Source organism: Schistocerca piceifrons, chromosome 8 (genome assembly GCF_021461385.2).
Source record: "Schistocerca piceifrons isolate TAMUIC-IGC-003096 chromosome 8, iqSchPice1.1, whole genome shotgun sequence".
NCBI lineage: Eukaryota > Metazoa > Arthropoda > Insecta > Orthoptera > Acrididae > Schistocerca > Schistocerca piceifrons.
In genome coordinates, this window is record NC_060145.1 from 472,849,992 (window position 1) to 472,874,902 (window position 24,911).

The 24,911-nt window shown below is 40.2% G+C and overlaps 1 protein-coding gene across 1 annotated transcript in view; it reads left to right on the forward strand.

Moving 5' to 3' along the window:
* Positions 1-18,428, forward strand: part of LOC124712468 (LIM/homeobox protein Lhx5) — a 477,246-nt gene extending 458,818 nt beyond the window's left edge. The window contains exons 10-11 of the mRNA XM_047242764.1: positions 7,298-7,462; positions 16,248-18,428. Coding sequence (XP_047098720.1) covers positions 7,298-7,462; positions 16,248-16,294 — 212 coding nt within the window. The 3' untranslated portion in view covers positions 16,295-18,428. The remainder of the gene's footprint in view (positions 1-7,297; positions 7,463-16,247) is intronic.
* The last annotated feature ends 6,483 nt before the right edge of the window (positions 18,429-24,911 follow it).

The window sequence follows — 24,911 nt, forward strand, 5'->3', positions numbered from 1 at the left end:
TTGTGTCTGTGAATCGCGAAAATTTTTCTTTTGTACGTTGTCATATTTCAACTTTTCGTGTATCGTACTTTCTGAGCCAGAAATTTCGGACCAGCCTAGAATTGCCTCAACGAGAATGGGCAACCTCCACACACAGCCGCTCGCTGTATCCTGCGGTCAAGCGCATTCGATTCGGAACAGGTCCACCCTCTCGCCTGGCAAGCTACCGCGCTGCCCCATACGCTGTCGTTAAAGGTAACTTTCGACATATTACTGTCAACTGTTTCGGAAAAAGTACCTCACGCGTAACTAGTAGACCTGGATTTTTGTAATTCTCTTATATTTACGGCACGTGAAGTTAAGAAGTGGGACTGCGCCCCCGAACATTTAGGTACAAGTCCCAAAAATTCTCGACAAAATCCACTTTGCAATTCTACGAGGTCTAGAATACCATATAGATGGACAATATTTCGACAGGTTGCGTGGCTCTGCGGTAGAGTGTCGCCCACGACGTGGGTGGCCAGGGTTCAATTCCCGGTCTAGACTAATTTCTAAATAAATAGGTAAGTTCTACGACCATTTCCGTAAAACGTAAAATACATAAAGATAGCAAAAGGATCGATAGTGCTCAAGACTAGTATTCTCTGGATCGCTGGTTTCAAAAGATTCGATCAGTATTTTGTTCGTTTATTTTTTCTTTTCAGTTCGAATTACCTATGTCATTTGAATATAAAACGCATCAAACATTTGCTACTAAACACACATATAACTGTAATTTTTATGAAAATGCACGTCTTCTTATTTCTAACTATGTATCATAAATAAAAATGCAGTTTTCATTGCAAATATAATTCTTATTTCCCATCTTTTATAAAAGATTGTCAATAAATATTATCTAAATAAAAAGGAAACAATACAAATTAACGTTTTTTTTATCTTCAAGTATTTTACTCTTCACAGAAATGCTCGTAGAACAAGCGCATCTGTTTAAAAACGTACATGATCGAGGACTGAACCCAGACCACTCACACGCCAGTCGAGCGTTCTACCACAGTACCACATCGGCTGTCGAAATAATAAAGATCTCAGAGCTCGAGAATTTTAGTGAGTTGCATCGAACTGTTTTGATGACTGACATTTGAGCTTTGGACTTCACGTATCATAAATATTTAAAAAAATACAAAAATCAGAATGGCATGTGGCCCTCGTTGTTACTAGAAACGTGACTGATGTGGGCTATACATGCCTTTGTATTTTGTTTACACACAATCACAGACCCCGTTACTGGTTTCGACCATAAATTGGCCATCTTCAGAACTAGTTATATTCTCCGTATGCTATATTTTCTCCGTATGTCAGTCGATGTACAGTGTTCTTGGGGAAAAAATTCTCTGCGGAGACACGTCACTGGTATCACACTTCTACGAGTGTACACAGGGTGTTCGGAAATTCCAGTTGCAAACTTGTTGGGGAAATGGATACACAATATTCAGAACAGGAAATGTACGGTTTCTTTTCTACGACGGTTACAATGTAGAAGTTTGACTCATCCACTTCTGCTTGACAAACTCAGTTAGGGGTGACGCAGAACAGTTATTAGGTAACAATTCGAAAGGAAACATAACACAACATCCATTTATCACTTAAGAACATTTGTTTGTGTTAATACTGAAGTATTAAGTGTTTACATTATTCCAAAACAAAAAAGGACCCAGCATAGCGTACGTACAGACAGTAATGTTTAAGTGTTAATACAAACAAACTGTACTGCGTCACGCGTAATTCAATTTCTCAAGCAGAAGTGGATGATTTAAACATCTGAATTGAAACCTTCGTAGAACGGAAACGGTACGTTTCTGTACACGGGTTCCTGTTCAAAATATTATGTACACACTCGCCTCTACAAGCCCTAGAAGTTTCTATCGGGAATTTCATTTAGACAGGTATGGCAACTTTCTATGCGTCGTTGTTCATTTTTCTTTTCTTTTTTTATATTTTTCTAATTTATTCGACTGCGTCCAACGTCATTACGACTTTCTACCTTTGCACCCGCAGACGTCAAATATTCATACACATTTTTGTCGAGAAAAACGTGGCAGTTATTTAGTTCACACTACTTACTAGAAGAGAATTTCATGAAATCAGACAAATTTATTCAGTAGTTCCTGCCTTATACAGATTTTACTGGATAGAAGTCTCGATCATCGACGAACTGACAAAAAAGAAGAAGAAAAAATCCGCTCAGAATAAATCTACTTCGGGATCTCGAACAACTCTTTGAGCGCGATTGCCCTCGAACACTTGTCCAGTAACGGCCAAAAGTCTCATAAAAATACTTCAGTGTCGTTACAACAGTATATGGGTAAAACAAAAACAAAAAAAATGCAGAAATGATCCGTGATTGTACCTAGAAGAAATGAACAGAACTGTGTGATTTTGTTTTCTCCTGCCGATATTCCTCTCGGTGACTAAACAAGCTAGCACAGCTGATGAGCGAGTAGAAATGCTTTGTATTGGAGTTGGCTTCTCTTTATCAAAACTATGGTTCAGCAGTTTTGTTACAACACGTAAATGGTAGCGTTACCGATAGTATTAGAAGCATAGTTACGAAAAGAAACACGAATCACTGTGTGAGTGAGAAACTACGGGCCGACGACTTCTCTTTATGTTTTGTTTCTTTGTTTGCTTGTTTTGCATATAACTAGAAACGCACATCGTTCAGATAGTCCGTTGTGTATTTTACATCCCTACAAAATATACATTGCGTTTTATAAGTAACAAAAACTAGTTGATAGCGTAAATTCTGCGTTTGTTATGTAACCAAAGCAATTAATTTTGATGCAAGTACGGTTTACATGCACAAACATAAACAAATCTATGTAATTATTTTTGTTATTCTGTACTAAACAGAACTTTCTTCATAATGATCAAAGCCAGGAGTTCCCTGTTATTAATAATAAGTGCGGAAGGGGTTAATGAATAACAGAAACATGTTTTATACAAGCTTTATGAAGTGTTGAAGCGATAGTTGATATATTTTTGTTTCGCGTTTTTTAAAATTTTTCCTTTTTTTGAGGAAATTGCGTTTTCTATCGCTATATGATGACACTATTGATTTTTATCCTTACTACAACAATTTTCGACTAAAACCTGAATAAATACTGTTTATTTTAGAGTAACGGGGGGATAACTATGCAGTACAAAAATGTTCCATAGGTTACGCAGTCCTTTATGTATTCTCACTCAGTTTCTAGACCGTTCACTTTTCCTGTTTCTAGACGACTCTAGTACGATACCGATCGCATACTGGAACAACGGATCGAAATGAGGTACCGTCACATAGGTATACAACACACATGAGGTACAGGTAACGCGGATACGATCTTAACTGACCAAGGCTACAACGAAAATCACCGTAGTCTACGCTTATTATCTACAGTATAATCTACGGTGGCCTACGGTAGTTTGTTAGTGATCAGTCGCCATTTGCACCGAAGAGTTTAAAGGGCTGTGTTGTTCATAACGGAGATATGTTTAGAAAGTCTGTAGTGTGTAATATTCACGCTAAAGAAAGTAAGAATTTTGAACTCAGTGGGTGCATTTATTTCGTATTATAGAACTTTCCTTGTGTTCTTAATTATTCGATCTTAAAATAGCAATTCTGTAGCATCTGTTAAGTATTCAGAGCTGAGAAAGAATGCAGTTCGATAGCAGTTTGTATGTTATTATTATTATTATTATTACTATTATTATTACTATTTTTACTGTAATTGTTACCGATATTATTGACCTACCTGTTGCAACGTGATTCGGGTAAATGTTGATATCCTAATATCAGTGACTCACCTTAGCTATTCTCTTCATCGTCTGGAATACTACCATTTTTAATTTCATCGCCATAATGGACACACAGAATATTTAAAGCCTTCAGCTCTGCTTATCGAACAGATGGATAGAGTATGGTTATTTCATATGTAAGGTACGCAACACATATGCTTCCTGTTACAGAGTCTTAATACAGGCTTTCAAGGATCCCCTTATTAGGCCAAGTGTAAAGCGTTTTCTGTGATCAAGTCTTATGGTTTACGAATTTACACTCGAGTTTACAAAAGTTGTTCTCGTTCGTGTCGTCAGCAGTAAAATAACAGCTACAGTATTGGTGACCACGTGACGAGAGCAAAACTTTCGCCCTTTTGTAGCTTTAAATAATAACAGTATTTGGAATAAATGCAATCCTTGGATAAGGGTAGTTGTGGGAATATCGATTTTCTCTCTGGGCAGGTGTTTGAGCTGCAGCCAACGTTTTGGGTCGACGCTTCTCACTGAGGGCTTCTAATGTTATTTTCCTTCGCATTTTAAACTTGTTCAAAAAAGGTTCAAATGGCTCTGATCACTATGGGACTTAACATCTGAGGTCATCAGTCCCCTAGAACTTAGAACTACTTAAACCTAAGTAACCTAAGGAAATCACACACACTCATGTCCGAGGCAGGGTTCGAACCTGCGACCGTAGCGGTCGCGTGGTTCCAGACTAAAGCGCCTAGAACCTCTCGGCCACACAAGCTGTCTTTCAACTTGTCATTTACTGTTTATGACACTAGTATTTATACCACCCCCCGTTGAGACAAGCTAAGAATTAATGAGCAAATAAAAATAAAAGTAGGTAATATAATTTACAGCTCATGAAAATATTTGACTGTCGTCAGTTGCTTGTAATTTCGCACTTACGACCTTTATATTCACGTTTACCTGTTCTTGAAGAGAAGTTTAGTGAGAAATGCGAAAATAGAATGCAAATAAGTAAATAAACGCGAAATATATACGTTAGAATGTAGTGTTCGCTTCTTAGCTGATATTAACAGACGATCGTTCACTCATTATTTCGTTGTTTAATGAGGGCTTTAAGATGTGCTCCATGACGAATGACAGTATAGATTTCCTCCGAGCAGTACACCTTGCGTAGAAGCTGGTCTGGACACACACACAATTCTCTCTGTGTCTCTGTCTTTCAACCCTTTTCTCTTCCAGACCACCGACTGACGCGGTGCACTTGATATCATTCATTAGTTTGTTTCCCTTGTGAATCTGGCTTTACACCGCGAACGAACGACTCATTGTGCATCAAACAGCATCTAAATTTCATACATGACTTTTAGATGGGCTGTTAGCCAGGCCTAATCTTAGAAATCTCAGCAGATCCTTGACTGGTTTAGACGCAGATGCTGACTTGACAAGTCGTCCGAAGCCCACGATGGACAAGCGAGTGAACAACTGCCGAAGCAGTACATCGGTAGTACACAAGAGAAAACGAATAGTCACGTAGAGTCCTTAGAGTGTTTTGCACGCACATTTGGATATACAGGGTGAGCGAAATGAAACTGGCGCGGAAAATGTATGAGGCAGTGAAACGAAAACGAGACGGATGGAGAAGAAGGCAGCAGCTGTTTGTTATTTCAAAAGTAATCGCCATAACTGTTAATACATTTATGCTACTGTGGGACAAGACGTTTAATGTCTTCGTGGACAAATATTTGAGATTGCGTATTGTAATCAGTCTGCTACTTTTTTGTTACTGCTACTGTCCACTATGGTAAAGTATTTTCTGAAAATTCGAGAGAGTAAGATTTACAATAAACTTTTTAGTTTACTTATCTTTTCTCACACAGTTGGTTCTAGTTGTTCAAGCTTTGGGGCCTGATTCTTGAAGCCGAAATTGCCACATTTTAGGTCCTCATGGCTCAATTGATCTAAATAATTTTGAAGAATATCGTTGCAGAATTTTTGTTTTTACGTTAATTTATTTTGTCACATTTTACTGTATTACACAGGCTTTTGAATTTCACATTAACAAAGCCAAAATTACATTGTTCGCCCAAAATACCAAAAATAGGCCCGATCACATGAGAGGCATGCTTACTACTACTTCATTCTGCCTTAATAATAATATTCCGAGGGGCTTACAATTTTTCTTGAAAAATTAATTTCTATTTAGATCGATTACTATTTCGTAAGTGAATCCAGAAATAAATTTGATAAACAGTACTAGATTGCGTAATTAATAATATGTTCCAAATATTTCATAAATGAAATGATTCTAAAAAAAAAATTACCTGTACATTCAGAGCTAGTACATATCGATTGTAACAACGAAAATAAATTAATTCCTTTTCATAAATTTTAGCTTGGAATATAAGATACTGTCTATAAAATTATATGAAATTTTTCAGAAAAAACACTTGAGATAACACTGACCTGACCAAAATTCGAAAAAAAATTCTGGTATGGACTACTACTGTTGAGGGAAAGAATTTGTTAGAGGAGGATGTCCCTTTATAGCACGGAACCACGATTGTACCCAAGCGTGTACCTGTTCTTCCAAAGCAATCTGATGGCCAAGAATGTCTTTCTTGAGGGCTTCGATAATAAAGAAATCGCACGGAGAGAGATCGTGACTACGGAGGATGTGTGCGCGTGGTCACTTCAGAAAATTTGAAGCGCGCCGTCAGAGTCGCAAAGACCCGCCAGGATAGCCGAGAGCGCTAACGCGCTGCTTCCTGGACTCGGGTAGGCGCGCCGGCCCCGGATCGAATCCGACGTCGGCCGGTGTGCCGGCCAGCCTGGATGTGGTTTTTAGGCGGTTTTCCACATCCTACTAGGTGAATACCGGGCTGGTCCCCACGTCACTCCTCAGTTACACGACTCGCAGACATTTGAAACACATTCACACTATTTCACGATTTACACTAGACGCAGACCGCTGGGGTACACTAATTCAGGCCCAGGGGCGTACGGGGTGGCGGCAGGAAGGGCATCCGGCCACCCCTTACCATTCACCATGCCAAATCCGTACTTAACCCTGCCCAGAATGCGGGATCAAGACAGTAGCAAAAGAAAGAAAGAAAGAAAGAAAGCTGTCAGAGTCGAAACGCCGAGGAATGTTGACGGACGGCATCATTCTGTCGCAGGATAATGCCCGCTCACATGTAGCCACGGTCGTTTCGAGTACACCGCAGAAGTTTCGTTGGGGAGGCACTACAGCTCGTCCGTGTGGTCTCCATATCTCGCCAAGCGATTTCCATATTTTTGGAGAGGACATTTGTGGTCGTCGGGTGCTTCTGAAGTAGAGCTGTACGCAAGCCTGTGTATAATCGTAGTTCCGTAGGCAACCGCAAATATTTTCCGCGAACGCACTGTCCCTCGGGTTCAGATGCTGACTGCCCCTGGCACTTGGAGCTGCGCAGTGTGTTGCTAGCTTGGGGCGGCGCGCCGTGTGTTCTAGGCGGCTGTTGCTCAGCAGGCGTGTGCCGGTGTGTTGCAGGCGGCCCCATGGAGCAGGGCGGCCCCGGGCCCGGCCTGCCGCTCGCCGCGGAGTTCGCGGGGCTCAGCGCAGAGCCGCCGCCCGGCTTCCTGCCGCAGCCGCCGCCGCCCGCCGACCAGATCCTCGCCCAGCAGCGCGCCAGCCCCGAGTTCATCAGCTCGCAGGGTGAGCACCACGGCTGTCTCGATCAGACGTCGATACATCGATGTTCCCATCAATGTATATGTTTTAACCCGATATATCGATATCAAAATGTCAATATCGAGAGCCAAACATCCATATATCGACGTTCCCATCAATGTATATATTTTACACTGATATATCGATATCATAATGGCAATATCGAGTGCCAAACATCCATATATCGAAATTCCCATCAATGTATATATTCTAACCCGATATACCGATATCAAAATGGCAATATCGAGTACCAAATATCCATATATCGACGTCCCTATCAATGTATATATTGTACTCCGATTTATCGATATCAATATGGCAATATCGAGTGCCGAACAGCCATATATCGACGTTCCCATCAATGTATATATTTTACCTCGATATATAAATATCCAAATGGCAATATCAAGTGCCAAACATCCATATATCGAAGTTCCCATCAATGTATATATTTTACCCCGATATATCGATATCAAAATGACAATATCGAGTGCCAAACATCCATATATCGACGTTCCCATCAATGCATACATTTTACCCCAATATATAAATATCAAAATGGCAATATCGAGTGCCAAACATCCATATATCGACGTTCCCATCAATGTACATATTTTACCCGACATATCGATATCAAAATGGCAATAACGAGTGCCAAACATCCATATATCGACGTTCCCATCAATGTATAGATTTTAACCCGATATATCGATATCAAAATGGCAATATCGAGTGCCAATATTTTTATTTCATACAGACATGCCAACTTTCAAAAGTGAAAAATCAGGAGAATTTTAGCGGTGTTCTATTGTGAATTACAACACATCACTGACGATTAAAGTTGCAATAATTCAATAACTGTGACAATTCAATTACATTTGCTTTATTATTCACATGTAAATACTAAATAATGGACATACCTGAGCCTTCGGACTGCTTAATTTATCATTCAACATGCTGAACAATATGAATGATGAGTTGTGCAGGTTTCTTTGGATTCACACACATTCAAATGAAGCACTCTCGAAAGAACTACAGTTCGATATTACGATCCGAGGAAACAAATTAACGTATATTAGATTTCTGTTTTGACATTAGCACAGTTTTTCATGAATTAATCACTGTTAAACGATCACACGTTTTCGTGTCATAACGCAATCCGTATTTGCATGGCATCATATATCCGTAAGACATCTTTCCCAAATTCAAATCAATTTTATACAGGATGTACATGTTAGGCTTAGCAAATAATCTGAATAGTTTATCAGTCTGAATTTGTCTGATTACGTTAGTTACTTATTCACCACACCCGTAGCTCACTTAGCCTTCTTCAAAAACTCTGAACTAAATTTCTGCTCTAAGCACTTCCCTTTTTGAACTGATTTTAAAATCATAAATTTCAACAAGACGTTTCTGAAAGCATGGACCTGAACTGAGTTTTGGTCTTTGAAACTGTGCTAAGAATTCTCTCACATTCCGGATTACTATGTGGAATTGACAAAACAGCCAGCACCACCTTTGCAAGTTTATCCTATTGAAGAACCCCATCAGCCGATTGCTTCTAACCTACCAACGCCCACTGAACATCAATCATCTCTGCTGCCAAGTTGGTTTCTTCTAGCTGAAAGTTACAGAACCGAGAGTGAAGAATATCAAGTTCTGTATCTAAGTGTTCACTTTCGCTAGTCAGAATATTAGGAAATCTGTTTATGAAAAATCTAAGGCTGGAAAATGATGCTTTGCCAATTATAGAAATATTTGCAGCTTCTGCATACATTAAAACTTTATCTTTGAATGGAAACACTGCCTTTTAGACACAACAACGCGAATCACTTCGCTTGAAACAACTATCGACTACTCCTTGTCCACGATAACTTTGCGATTGCGCTGGTGCTACCAGAAGCGGAGGAAATTGGCACTAGTTGAAAGATATTCCTTTGTCTCCGATCGCTGCCAACGATAAGTTCCTTACCTCCTTGTAGATACGAAGCGCGAACTACGCCTACTGCCGCTCCTGACAGCCACCGCACCAATCTAGCAAGTTAACACAGACAAGTAGCAGCCATACATTGTCATCCACCAATATATCGCAGGCGCAGGATTTTCAAATAGTAAGGAAAGTATTGAAACTACTCTGAAAATCGGAAGATCGGTCTTCACTGTGGGGAGGTCGGGAGGAAGAAGCAAAAATCGGGAGTCTCCCGCTTAAATCGGGAGAGTTGGCACGTCTGTTTATACTATATTTTTTCACAATTTTCGGTAAATATTTGAAGTTGTTCTTTTTAAACACTAGTAGAGCACAGTTTTACTTTCAGTGTGTTAAGGAGTTTCAGTAGTTTTTGAGCTTTCATCACGAACAGTCTTTCTCTTTGACCGTGTGAAGCCAAGTATCGGTGGCATAAAAGAAGTTGGATTGCACTGCGGGTGACGCTGTGAATGGAATAACAGGGTTTCCCATGTGAAGAAATAGCATACTAGTTGGGTCAAAAAAAGTTTTTAACACAACTAGTGATCTACTTATTCACATCGGCATTCTTCAGTAACTGTTGCTGCAAATTATGAACAAAATTCTAAATGACAATGTTGGTCTTTGTGGTTGGTGGAGACGCGTGAGGGGAAATGCTGACGTAATCGGCGCACGGCGCTACCAACAGAAACTGCAACGTTTAGCTTTGACACTACGTTTAGTTTTGATACTACAACTGCCAGTAAATGTAAAAGCAGGGAAGTCGACATGAAGTGTTTTGGACAAATCTGATACGTGACGAAACCGATCGACGGGCCCATGGGACACCTTTTATTGTCCCACTAACATGCAGTTACCTTTCTTAGCAAAGTGGTTATCGCCAAGCCTGAGAGTGCATCTTTTTCCTTTCAGTTATTGCTCTAAGGGGTATAGGCGAGCTGCTAGCTTATTGATGTACAGAATACCTTATATTAAGTCAATGCTTGAATATACAGCGCTAAAACCGTCACTGTATTTACAATGTGCAGCCGATATTTATATAGGCCAAGTACGTCGATATTTCTTTCGTCGACATACCGATACCTTTCTTCATTATATCGAGAGGCGATAATTACATCTTTTTAAAATATCGATGTATCGGCTTCCCGAGGGTTTTAAAAATGTTAACAGTCCTATTGAGTAGGCAGGTAGCTAGAAATGTTAGAAATGTTCAGTAAAGTTCAGGCAGCCTGCCGTGTGTTCCTCACGTAGTTGCAGAGTCAATAGGTTGTATTCAAACTACAATTAGCGAAACACGTGCAGTGTGTAGAACACGTGGATTAGTCTCGCTGAAAAAAAGCAGTGCAGTGTATAAGACACCTTTACACGCTTTGCCTATTTCCCACTGATTCCCTCATATCATCATCCATTACATCCGACAATCCGTGATCTATGCCTGTAGCTACGTTCAAACTCGGGCATGAAATACATTCCATCATTCGTTCCTAGTAGTTCCTAGTATTATAGCGGCAGCTCATCTTCAACGTCAGCCGTTAAATTGAGTTTATAAAAAACCTAAAAAGAAACAGTACAGCCTACAGTGTTGCCTGCCATTTTCTTAACACTCTTGATGCAAGTAGCGAAACACGCGTAGTTGTGTAGAACACGTGGATTAGTCTCGCTGAAAAAAAGAAGTGCAGTGTATAAGACACCTTTCCACGCTTTGCCTATTTCCCACTGATTCCCTCATATCATCATCCATTACATCCGACATTCCGTGATCTATGTCTGTAGCTACGTTCAAACTCGGGCCTCGGGCATGAAATACATTCCATCATTCGTTCCTAGTAGTTCCTAGTATGATAGCGGCAGCTCATCTTCAACGTCAGCCGTTAAGTTGAGTTGATAAAAACCCTAAAAATGAAACAGTACTGCCTACAGTGTTGCCTGCCATTTTCTTAACACTCTTGATGCATTTTCTTAGCACTCCCCAACAAAATTTCTCTGATATTAATTTTCCATATTCGGATTTTGAGTATTTGCTACATTTATATCGCTTCGTAGTGATACACGAGATGTTCAAACGACATTATTGCCTCTATTAGTGTAAATGTCGATCTTGCTTAAAAATTCTCGAACGTCTGTACGCCACTGTGGCTAGGTCACATCTAGCCATGAGTAACAACATTCGCCAGTCTCCCAACGCATAGCCCATGGTAATATTCTTGCAGATATAATGCTCTAAACACATATCGTTTAAAGCTGGTACCAGACATTCACATTTGGACAGTCGTGTACTATCTCAGTGAAAGGCAAAGTTTCTCAGATTTATATTCATCCACATGAAATATACTGATTTGTACAGACGAAAGGATTGTTGCTTCGTCGTTCAGACTGATGCGTTCCGACAAAGCACTGTTCTGATCGATAATTGCATCATGACCTTTACAATATTGTAGCCCCTTTGTGGGTCCATTATACATCAGTTCATGGACCAGTACATTTCTTGTGATATTTTCCTCTTTGTTGATGCTGGCAACTGCAATTGCCGCAAGGTTCTCTCCAGCTGTTAATGGGAGTTTGCAGGTCGCCTGTGTCCTAACTTCTACACGGACTCGTAACGTGGAAATGACCTCTCAGCATCACGACGATCGCATTACCACTAAATATCTATAATCGAGGGAACCTCTACTGCGCACACGTTCGGGTACGCAATAGCCTTATGGGGTCGCTAACATCACCATATTGTCCAACCGTAACAATTACACGTGGGCAATGAGACGACGATGTGAAAACTTCGGGTGTTCGGCCGTGAGATAGTGATGATACCTCGTATTTATGTCGATTGTTAGTGAAAATAGAGTACGATCATATTGCTCAATAATGTGTGATATACAACATTTATTTTATTACACATATTGCTTTATCGATTGATGACATAAAGTCTGCAACTATAGCTTTCTCTGCATTCGAAATACGCCCCTAGCTACCTAATAAATAGGACTGAGTTTGTACCTAGGGAGTTATCCTTTGACTCTCTGTATAGTAAACAGCGTAATTATGGAATGGAAGCAAATTTTTTTATGCAATCATGGAATGGAACTCATGTTTAATTTACCAGGCAGTTATTATCTTCCTGGTGGCTAGTTAGCTGTGTCCGAAGACAGAAGTTGTACAGGAATGAAGGCGCAGCGCTTCGAGTACCGTCGTGGAGACGGCTGGCATTTTAGTCGACGTGACACTCCCGTTATGTGGCACGCGCTGTCTTCTACGTGTAACTTTTAAGGTTTGTGCACTCATCAAACGTTCTGAACTGTGAAATGGCACTGTAATCTGAAAAATTCAACGTCACAGCCCTCTCACTGATATGAAAAGCCACAAGAATTATTAACGTCAGAGGACAGACTGGAATATTTTGACACAAAATTAGAATGGTCCCTTCGGTTGATATGACACTTTCTCCCTTCGTCCATTCTATTTGTGTTTCTTGTTGTTCACTATGTAGCGCCACACTGCATGACCTATTCCACTCCTAATTTCTTGCGGTTCACGTTTCGACTGGCGTATATGTGCGACACAAAATGGTACCTGCGAAAAGCTTGTCGTTTAGTATCTTCTGTCTGCATAGGTTTTATGGTTACGTAAATTCAACAACACTCCTGGAAACACATAGCCTTATATGGTTTATCTTAAGCATATTCATTCGTATGTTCAACGACGTGAAATACTTCGTATATATAAAAAAAATCGCGTAAAATACTAGTTGAAAATATTTGTGTATATTTCTGTTGCTAGTATAAAATCACAATACGGGGAAATTACAAAATTAAGAAGATTTGAAGAATAAGTAATTTTATATTCTTCTTTTAGGTTTAGTTCTGTGGTCTGCATACTTGACCAGGTTCAAGGTGGAGTCCCACACGAGAATCGAATACAATGAATTAACGGAAAAAAAGAGTCCTCCCATCAATACTGCGATGTGCGCATGGGTTTGCACACAAACCCTGAAATGACTTAATCTGAAGAATTTAAGCAAAAGTTTGCTGAAAAGCAAGTTGTTAATTTTAAATTTACGATTATTTTTTAGATAGTGGAGCACACCTACTGCTAAGTAGCCACAGCCGTTATTTACTTCTTCACAACGAAATGAATGTAACATGCGGTGTCGGATCGTTTGTGTTTATCTCATTTCTACCATTAACATAAAAAGGATGATCAGTAACAATTACATTGGAGTTACGTGACTCAGTGGTTAAACAACTTTTCGAGAAGATCGGGGTTAAATGACGCATCCGAAGATTACATTACACTGATGCTGGAATGGCTCTTCCAGCAATGTCTCTGCATATTCTCACCCTTATCCTTGGCTAGTAGAGGCTAGTTTCAGTTTCTCAAGACCTCGACGTCGACGAAATGCTACACACTTCACCCTTTTTATTCAGTTGGTCTGCAAATACTCTCTCGTTTGTTGTCTTTCGAATTAAAATTTATGCATGAAGATACTAATTTTGTCGCTTTTCTTTTATTATGCGTATTTGTCTTCTTTGTATATTGATATATCTCTAGCCAAATACACATATCTCGCCGTCCACACAACCACTATCGTCGAAAGTCATGCTACGCATTGCAAGCTTCGATAACGTCCTCTAGCAAATGAGTATCGAAAACATTTGTTACTGTCATTTTTCAGCACAGCTACTGTGCACTTAATCTGTTACAAACTCACTCAGTTGGGGAAGCGATGCGCGATTTTCACCCAACAATTCCACTGGCAACACATCAAAATTTTTGCGTCCCTGTGATAGGTCAATATCGGACTAACTGTCTTACAGATCTTTCTTGTTGTGTACAGAACTTACGATTACACTTTTTTCTTCCGACTAAAACAGACCGAGCAGATATACTCCGCGGATTTCTTGTATGTTATCACTGTTGTTTCGTACGGAACACAGGAACAAGAATTAAGTTAATAAAATACTGTGTTTCCAAAATGTAACGTGCAGTATTTCCACATATGTATAAAAAAAAAGTTGCTGCTCCTCAGGAACTAACCTGGTCATTAGATTGCCTTTTATTAATGTCTATTTAATATTCAAATTTATATAGTTTTCCTTCTAGATGTATCACTAGATTATTTGCTTTAACTAATTCGAAGGAAAAACAATGATTAGGGTTACACGTACCGTAGACGACGAGTTCGTTAGGGACGAAGCACAAACTCTGAATGGGAAAAGAAATTGGCCGCACCCTTTCATAGTGGCCACCACCGGCTTCGGAGTATTTGATTTCGGGAAACCAAGGCAAAAATTAATCTGGATGCTCCAGTGGGGAACTAAACCTGCGAGCCAAGTGTTTCAAACACCACCTAAGTTGGTAGCTAAATCCAACAGTAATTTTAGCAACGTATCATAGTTTTTCCTTTAGAACTGCTCTTCTGTTATATGTGCTTGAAGGCTGGAAAACTATCTTGTAAAAATACCGACCCGCCAAATATTCGATTCTTGACAACCACTCCGTATTTTATACAGCAAAATGTTAGTATGATTTCGGGTTTCAGCTAAACTTGTTCATTCATAGGGTACTCGCATTAGGATTTTTTTTTTCGAATTCAAAAACCGTAATTTTTAAATGTGCTGTGATTTATGAGATGTACCGGTAGCAAAAAAACAACTGGGTGGGTACAGTTCTCCCTAAATGGTGCTAAATTACTGCTAAATACATTAAATTTATTCAGATAACAGAATTTATCGACACCAAGCAATGTAATTTTTTTCACTTTCGTCGAGTCCCTCCATGAGGAGCACTAGGTTTGATGCATCATTAAATTGTCTATGCTTAGTACTTACAAATCTTAAGACTGTATATGATAATAGTATGCGTAATGTCGATGTAAATAACTTTTTACAGTTACGATTAATGTGTATTGTGACTTTTGAGAAAATGACTGAGATTTCTATGTAACTTGTGAGCTGGTTGTACGGCAGAATAGTGGAACAGAGATAAATATAAAACAAAAACTTTTATTTGGTCACGGTAGCCAAGAGTTTAAATGAGTATTTCTGATAACACGATGGTGATCGTTCAGAAATCTCATCCATCTTATCAAAGCAACTGAGAATCCAGCAGGGGAAAGGCCAGGGTATGAGGAGGATTGGGGGGGGGGGGGGGGATTTTTGGGCAATTTAGTTTTGTGAAAATCTTCGCGCGTTCTTAAAATCTGTAGTTCTATCCGCTGGAATACTACACTGACCTTTCGGTACTTATTTCCCTTGCACTTTCTCATTTGAAGGCTTTTACATCTCAGTGTCACTGAAATAGTTGGTGCGAAACAAAATGAAACGCGTTCGGTAAAAATACGCTCCTTGTTGGTAAGGGGTCAAAATTTGATTAAATAGAGTAGACTAATACATACATCCTACGAATAGATCTTGTCGTATTTAATAGGATGCAACAGCGGAAATTCCATAGAGAATTATCTACGATGCGGCGATGAGGAACGCTGATAGTATTCACGCATGAGGTCAAGTGGATGGGGTGGTGGAGAAGGCTGGTGGCGATGGAATGGGAGGGGGGGGGGGATAATATGCTGAAGCTACTTGCCTGAATAAACCGTGGGCCAGACAGCTCAGTTACAGCTTATACGACAGATTACAGCGCTGCTATATGGTCAATGAACTACAGAGTTACGAGTACACGGAAATGTTCGATTGCTGAAGATGTATGTAGCACTTGGGCGTGACTGCGAGTAACGGAAATTGCTTTTGTTCTATGTCTGCGCGAAAAAGTTTCGACTGAAACAGCACGTTTGGTTTCTTTCTGTTGCAGGAGGTTTCTCGGAGACACAGCAGATGCAGAGTGAGGTGGTGTGGTGATAGCGCCACCTGCAGATATACCCGCTCGTCGACGAGTCAGTAACGAGAATAAGGACGACGGCGACGACTCCTGGTCACGCGTGAAGACGGTCGCCATCACCTCCGCTGCCTGCCTGTCAACCACACTTCAGCTGCGAAAGGTCAGCGCTACGCACCCACCACTGCCGACTCGCGCTCCCCTGTGGTCACCGGGAATTCTCAGCGGGACACTGCGAGAACGACGACGGTTGTTGTGAGCCCTCCACACGGACGGGACCTTCCCAAGATTTGTGCCATTTAACAAGAACCGCAACCCTTACAGTGCGCGACTGCGGAAATTTCTGGTGTGACAGTGCAAGAGAGGAAGTTATCGATGTACTCTCCAGATGTGTTCAGGTGCCAATGTAAACTGGTTGGACATACTGCCTGGCCGAGAAGAATCCATCCGAATTTCCGTGTTACGAAATATCATAAATGGTCCTCATAAAGAGCCTGTCTTTTGGCTGGTGACATTTTGGAGGCTGAAGATTGTGAATAACCATCCGAAGTGCAGAAGTGTCCTGTTTCAGATATGACGGGTACTGTCCAGTTTTCGACGCCGACTGATGTCCTAACCGAGGGAAAGTGTGCGGTTCTCAGTTCTTCTGTGCTGAACTCAATTGTGAATGACGGTGAATCTCTGCAACAATGTAACCGACAAATTTAATATTGCGTGTTACTCCAGTATATGTACATAATGAACACTGTGCTGACATTTTCAAGGTAACGGCAGTCCGTTATATACCGGTGTGAGCTTTTCCCCCCAGAACCTTATCAGAAAGCGAGTGATAATACGTTTATACTTTGTTTTCATTAATATAATAATTGTTTAAGAGACAGCCGGCGAAAGCTTTCCCAGTATGCATCTGCTGTCGGGCAAGTTGCTGTGCGTGAGGATGTGAGCTATTCTCAAATCATACTAATTAGCCGACATCACACACCTTCCGACTGGCAAATAGTGAGAAAAGTCGAAGACGAAACGATAGATACAAGCTCTGTGTGCGCAGTGTGCTCCGCTACGGTGCTAACTTTAAATATGTAGCGATTGTAAAGGGTCTGAGCAGTTAACAGACGGCGTTTCATGCAAATACTCGCAACTGTCGTAAGCTGCCTAATGTCTATGAATGGAATAACTTTGTGGAATGAAGGAAAAGTGACTAGATTTGCGTTTAAAAATAAACGGATGTTAAGAGTTTAACGCTTTGTGATATTTAGGCTGCGGACTTTTTCCACTTCAGCAGAGGAAAAAAGTTGTTGAATGCGATAATCTCTGCGTGTCGCATCGTTTCGTTTCGCGCCAATGCGCTACTGTGGAAGCTTTCTGCGAAAAGTGTAGAGCAAAGCCAGTGTTACGATGATGCTTAACTTGACCCAGTATGTGTCACATTTCCTAATGTACAGTCAGTGTAAATAACAATAAGTAAATCCGCATTGTCCTCCTCTGTAGATAAAACAGCTGTGTACTTCGCTATATAAAATATATATATACCAGAAAATATGTTAAAACCTGAAGAAAAAATTAAGAAATCACTACTTCTGTAGGTTTTGAATGTAGCTGGCCTCAGATAGCGTCGCGTACGTGTTGTTTTGTTGAGGGAATAAATGTATGGATGAACCACCCGCGCTGTTTCTTTTCTGGACGTTTGATTGCTCTTGCTCACTCGATGCTGTCACATGGTGTCAAGAAATGAAAACTCAAAGTATAACACAGAACATTATTCTATCTGCCTTTGAAATGCAGAGATCGCGTTCAAAAAATCACCACAAAACCCATGGGCAACATCGGGTTCGCAATTTGCATTTTATTTTGTAGTCACAAATTGTAACTGTTCCCTTGGAACGACAATCCTGCACTTGATATAAAAAGAAGCTTAAAGAACGCACTCATTGCCCCTGCTTCCTCCTTGTGAAGAATTTAGTCACAAATTTCGAAAGTTTTAAAAGTGTGAGGTAGAGTAATTACAACGGAATGATCACATGGGTGCATATTTCCTCCCGTAAAGTAACTGCATCAAGATAGCAGCTAATTGGTTCACTTAATTTTGTAAAATTCTCTCAACAGCTTCGATATGTTCTAAAACTTATTTCAACGTCATGCCGAATGTTGAATGTTAAAAATAAAATATTATTTCCTTATCACAATCATTTGATTTTTTCTTTATTTCTGGAGGACGCGACTGCACAACTGGGAATGGAGAACTCAAGAAAATATGTCTACAGCAAACTGATGATAATTCCGTTGCGACCATCTGATAAAATGAGAAATCTGTTTTGTAACGTTTTGAACTATTTCTTTGGTTAATAATACGTTTAGTGGACTGGACAGAATAATATTTTTGGAGAAAACACACATACAAATTACGAACGTCTTAATTTTGATAGCTAACACCCAAGAATAAAATTGATAGTATAAAGTTTTCGTCAGACAAGTTGCTATGTTCCTTCCTTCTTTGATACGTATTTAACTAGCCTCATTACGCGTCATCAACCGTAACGTTCCTACTATCGAACATCAACATTCGTGACGCATTTCTGTCAAACAACAGTGGTTGGAACGTCTCTGTTTTGTATGGAACTAACAGTGGTCATATATTGAATTATGCTTGCTTACTGCATCACAGAACGATATGAACGGGACATGAAAATTTAGGTGATATATCTGTAATACTGATTCCCTGTATGGTTATTTTGATTACTTGAATTTCACACGATTATCAGTCCTGTAGAATGCACGATACTTCAGTGCAGTTGGTTAGAATTGTTAAGTTGTTCACCTCTAGCGAAAAGATCGTGACGTGAAGCTCTGTTATGCAGCAGCTGCTTTAACTTCTCAGTTATTGTACATCACCGCTTTTCACTTTAGAGAAACAGAGATCTTCTGTTAATTTGGAACTTCAAGGAACTTTGATTTGTAAGTGACGAGAAATTTGCCGTCAGACTATTTAATGATTGTCACCAACAATTCATTAAATTCCTCACTTTCAAATCTTCATCAGAAACATTGTCTAACATTATTTCAAGACTAACTGTTTTTACTTAGAAACAAACAAAGCAATGAAGGTGAAACAGCATTTCCATCTACGCAGGTCAAGAAACAGCTGATAGATTTACACATACAACTAATTACTGTAACAAAAAATATGTGGAAACTTAAGTTTGCATTTGGAAATTAAAAGAATCCTGCAATTTCTTTGGAATGTTAGGTGTTGCTACATGAACTGTTAGGAATATTAAACCACATTTTTGCAAGTAAACTATCTTTAACAGGTAAAAGTGGTTCACTTATGCACAAGGAACAGGGTACTTCAATACAGTCAGAATGTTGGGATAAAACTGTATCTTCCGACTCCGTAGGCTTTTCCGGCGTAATAAGTCTCGAAAGTCTGCCGGATACTAAAATCAACTCGATCCAATATTTCGGCGATCCAACTATTCTCAGCGGGACTCAGCAGCAGAAGCAGCGTTCTCCTCTCCTGAAGATGGCGAACGGTTGGATCGCCGAAATTTTGAATCGAGTTGATTTTAGTATCCGGTAGTAAACCTGAAGAGACTTTCAAATCTGTATCTTAGTTCACATTTTACAACTGCACAGACACTATTAATAATCTCATTGACCCATGCAATGGTACTGGAAGCTACTACTTCACGTTAAGATGATGGTTAGCTGCAATAAATCATGAATTATAACAGGTACTGTAATCCACTTGTTCCCTAGCACAACCTTCTCACACTTTTGCTCCGAGCCAATTTCTTACACAGCTATGGGGCGCAGCGGATCAGTTGGAGTTGCCGTGCAGTACAGTGCACGCCCTTGGTGGTTGGGATCCTGATATTTTGCTGTGCTCGACTCATTCATCGTGCGCTGCTTGTTTCTCCAAAGAACGTGCCTCCACTAACTGCTGTTCTTTAAGCATCAGATGTTATTTTAAACGCTACACCAACAATAGTTAGGTTGGTTGGTTGTTTTGGGGGAAGAGACCAAATAGCGAGGTCATGGGTCTCAGCGGTTTAGGGAAGGACGGGAAAGGAAGTCGGCCGTGCCCTTTCAAAGGAACCATCCCGACATATGCCTGGAGCCATTTAGGGAACTCACGGAAAACCTAAATCAGGATGGCCGGACGCGGGATTGAACTGTCGTCCTCCCGAATAGTTTGGCCTAGATGCATATATCACTAGGAAAATAATAATTCTTTTGAAACTTTATAAATCATCTTTACATTTAATACAAACACAAATAATATTTTACGTTTTTAAGTACATTACTTTCTTACTTGTATACACTTGCAGTATATACAAACACAAATAACCTTTTCCTTTTTTAACTAGCAGAGACCGTTTTCAAACAACAACAGAAAAATCTTAGGTCTCAAGTGTTATTAACATTGTGTTGTATGTGTTACAAAATGACAAAGGGCAGATCCTGTCATATTTAGCGAATAATGTCTTACGAGTTAAATAAAGGAAAAATATATTTTTTTACCAAATCCATTATTTTCTGGGACTGAACACGACTCGCACCTCTGCCTATGCGTTGTAAAAGTGAAAGGTCGATGTGCGCATTCAATTGGACTGGACACTCATGTACTGGCTGCCCAACCTGCTCTTGTGCGTGATTAATAATTTCGCTGGTTGCTGCAGGTGCTTTTTTTCCCCACTGGTTTGGTGCGGCCCGTCACGCCGCCCTCTTCTATGCCAACTTCTTTATCTCAGAGTAGTACTTACACCCAACAACATCCTCAAGTTTTGTTACAAGTAATCCAATCTCTTTTTTCTCCTTCAGTTTTTACCCTCTATAGCTGTCTCTATTACCCTGGAAGTCATTCTCTAATGTGTCAACAGATGTCATATCGTCATGTCCCTTCCTCTTCTCACTGTTTTCCATACGTTTCCTTCCCCGCCGATTCTGCTGGGAACTTCTTAGTTTCTTATACTACGAATCCACGTAATTTTCAGCATAACTGTGTACCACCACATCACAAATGCTTCGTTTCTCTTCTTTTCCAGTTTTCCCAAGTCCATGAGTCGCGTCCATGCAGTGTACAATGCTTATCTCCAGACGTACCGGTGGAGGGGGGGGAGGAGGTTATTTAAACTTCTGCTACTTGAGAGACCCCCGTGAAGAACGAATGATCGCAGGCCCATTAAACTTTGTGGAAAAAGATTGTAGGGGCATGAGGAAGAGATATAATGAATAAACCATTGAAAGAAACACATTTTAATTTCCACATGAGAGGCTAACATTAATTGTTATTGCGTACCATATTTAGGTTTCGGGTTACAAACGTTGCATAGCGTAAAACCCATTTGCATCCACGACAACCTAGAACCGCACTAGAGATTGCTGAATTGCTGCCCGAAACATCCCAGAAGGGACGTTGGCTACCTTCTTCGTTATGCTCATCCTCAACCTCCAACGTGTGTTAGTGTCTCTCTGATAAACTCTGTCCTTCAGGTAACACCACAGTCACAAATCACAGGGGATCAAATCTGGTGATGATGTTGGCCACGCACTTTAGGACGATCGGCCAATGATTCTGAATCATCTTCTTCAACCCTCAAACAGAAAGTGGACCTCCCCGTATTCCTTTGACCCGTCGATACACGCGATAAGCAGCAGAACTGTCGCTGTTGCTTTGATGAAACAATTTTATGAGAAAAACCCTGATTGCCTCGTCCAGATCCAAGATGACTGCCTGCAAATATAATGCATACTGATGCTTGTGTTTCAACCCATGTCACCGTACCAGTGTCGGCGCCTAAAGGCAAGTCACCGTTCTAACACTAACAAAGCGCACAGTCTGAACATCATTCCTATGTAGTTGGGTATCCATAGGGTAAATACTTTTTTGTCTACGCTGATTCAAGTAGCAGAAGTTTATTTATACCAACCTGTAAATTTTGAGAAATTTCTCCCTTAGCTGAATACCGACGTTTCGTAGACTTCTTCTGGACGGAAATGCCGATGCGAGTGTGCTTCTTATGCCGCCCTTCCTTCATTCGCCATATGTTATTTTGCTTCTAATTTGTGATTCGCAACTCCGCTCTCACGGCTGTAGCTAATCTTGTTTCTGTGACTCCTCATTACTTTCGCCTTTCTTCGATTTACTGTCAGTGTAGTTATATTATCCACTCACTAGATTTTTCATTCCATTTAACTAGCCCCGTACTTCTCTTTCTCTGAGACACATCAGTGACACTTCCTATCCATTTCCTTTCATTCGCCATTTTATTTCTGCTACTGAAACTGTCTTTTATTTACATCTTGTATATAACTTCTGCGTTTCAGTTCCCTTTCGGTATTATCAGTTACGAGAGATAAAAGTATAATGGGGCTGACGATGATAGGTACACGATGAAGTTTCTGAACACTCGCCAGCGCTGGATGGGCAGCCAATACATAAAGGACAGTGCAGCAACAAGTAAAGACAATTCAGGAAAAAAAGAAGTAATACATTGCAGTATACACATTTTTTCATCTACGTCTCCACACAGACATCTGTTTCAGAAGTACTAGACAAGCCTAAGTTGTACTTCCTCTTATCATACGGCCCCTCATTATTCCAGCAGTCGATGATAGCGTTCTGGAGGTTATCGTTATCAACATAAGATTTCCCATCAAGACATTACTTCACTTTCGTAGAGATGAAAATCATGAGATGCAAGATTTCAGTTCAGTAATTCCAGCACTGGGTATGTCATAGATTGCGAAGAACACGTAGTATGTCAAACAGTATAGCGTTTTCCGCCTACCTGTATTACTCGACATCGCTAATGTTTGCTGACGCAACTTTTAACACTTGTCCCGTGAATACGTCTGCTGTACGAATGCTATCAGACATCCTACATACCTATGAGCAAAAGTGAATGAATGACGGGTTACCACAGAGGACAAGCGTAGGATCCAAGTGCAAGAAGAGGTCTTTATCTTCTGAATTTTATTTCCATATTCACTAGATCACGTGAACATTCTGGCATGACGCACAATTCATTTTTCAGGAGCTATTTGCAGCGGAATCATACATGCATGTGGCTATGTGCAGATCGTACGGTATAGAAGTATTGGATGAAAACCCAATAGTTCTACTCTACAACGTAAGTACAGAATGTAATAGACTAATGAGCTTACACCCTACAGCCTTAAACATTATACCATTATTATTATTATTTTACAGAATGCATTCTGGTATTCCTTTTAAAACTTTTTGTAACTCCGGTGGGAAGAGCACATTTTTCAGGTTACCAAGTTCGAGAACTTAAATAGTTAAGAAAGTTAGATGAATGCATTAACATGAATGGAATAGTTAGAATGTAATAAAAGGAGTTAGGAACAGTATCATGCCTATCGACTGACTGTCTGAAAAATAAAAATAAGGTAAGTGTATTACGAATACGTTCTGACAAATTATCGAAAATAAGGCGTGCTTCTTTATAACACTGTTGTAAGCGAACTAATGTGACAACCTCTGGTGCAAAACCACAATTAAGATTTAACGCACAGCAGTGAGCCTTTCAGACAGTAGACAGGTTTGAAAAATAAGATAACAACAAACGTAAATTGTCAGTCGTTGTTGGGAAGAGCAGACACTGCTCGTGAAGAATCAAAGGAAACAGGGCGCAAATATAGGTTCCCTGTATAAACATGAACCACCGGATGGTTTTAGTCGTTCATGCTACACGGATGATTTTGTGGAAGAGACCAAACAGCGAGGTTATCGGTCTCGTCGGATTTGGGAAGGATAGGGATGTAAGTAGACCGTGCCCTTTCAAACGAAGCATCCCGGCATTTTCTTGAAGCGATTTAGGAAAATCACGGAAAATCTAAATCAGGATGGCCGGATCCGGGATTGAACCGTCGTCCTCCTGAATGCGAGTCCAATGTGTTAACCACTGCACCACCTTGCTCGGTCGCTACAGGGTGAAAATGACTCTACTGAGGAATCAAACTCGTAGACTAAATGTAAAGTTATAAAAGTAACGGCTGTTGGAATATTATTTTGCAATTTATCGACCAGCCGCAGTCCCACACTCCAAACTTCAAGCTGGAGAAATGCTGTCACCGATGAGTAATAAAATGAACCATTTCAAAATTCATTTTATTTTTATTTTTTAAATTTTGTTGGCTACGAATGTAAACATAAGCCGCGCGGGATTAGCCGAGCGGTCTTAGGCGCTGCAGTCATGGACTGTGCGGCTTGTCCCGGCGGAGGTTCGAGTCCTCCCTCGGGCATGGGTGTGTGTGTTTGTCCTTAGGATAATTTAGGTTAAGTAGTGTGTAAGCTTAGGGACTGATGACCTTAGCAGTTAAGTGCCATAAAATTCCACACACATTTGAACATTTTTTTGTAAACATAAAACGATTTGAAATCTGACTCCACACATTTTAACCTGACTTTCAACTGATGACTTATTCTTATTATTTTTTTGTCTGGTGACACATACACCTGAAACCTGTTACAAAATGTAGATAGCAGAGAACTAAAACATTAAGCTATCAGCCTGTTAGAAAGTATCATCTCTTACGAGTTCCACCTCGAGAAGACGCTAAATTCTCATGTCACCTCTCTTTTTTGGGGGATAACATCTGGCAACTGGTTTTAAG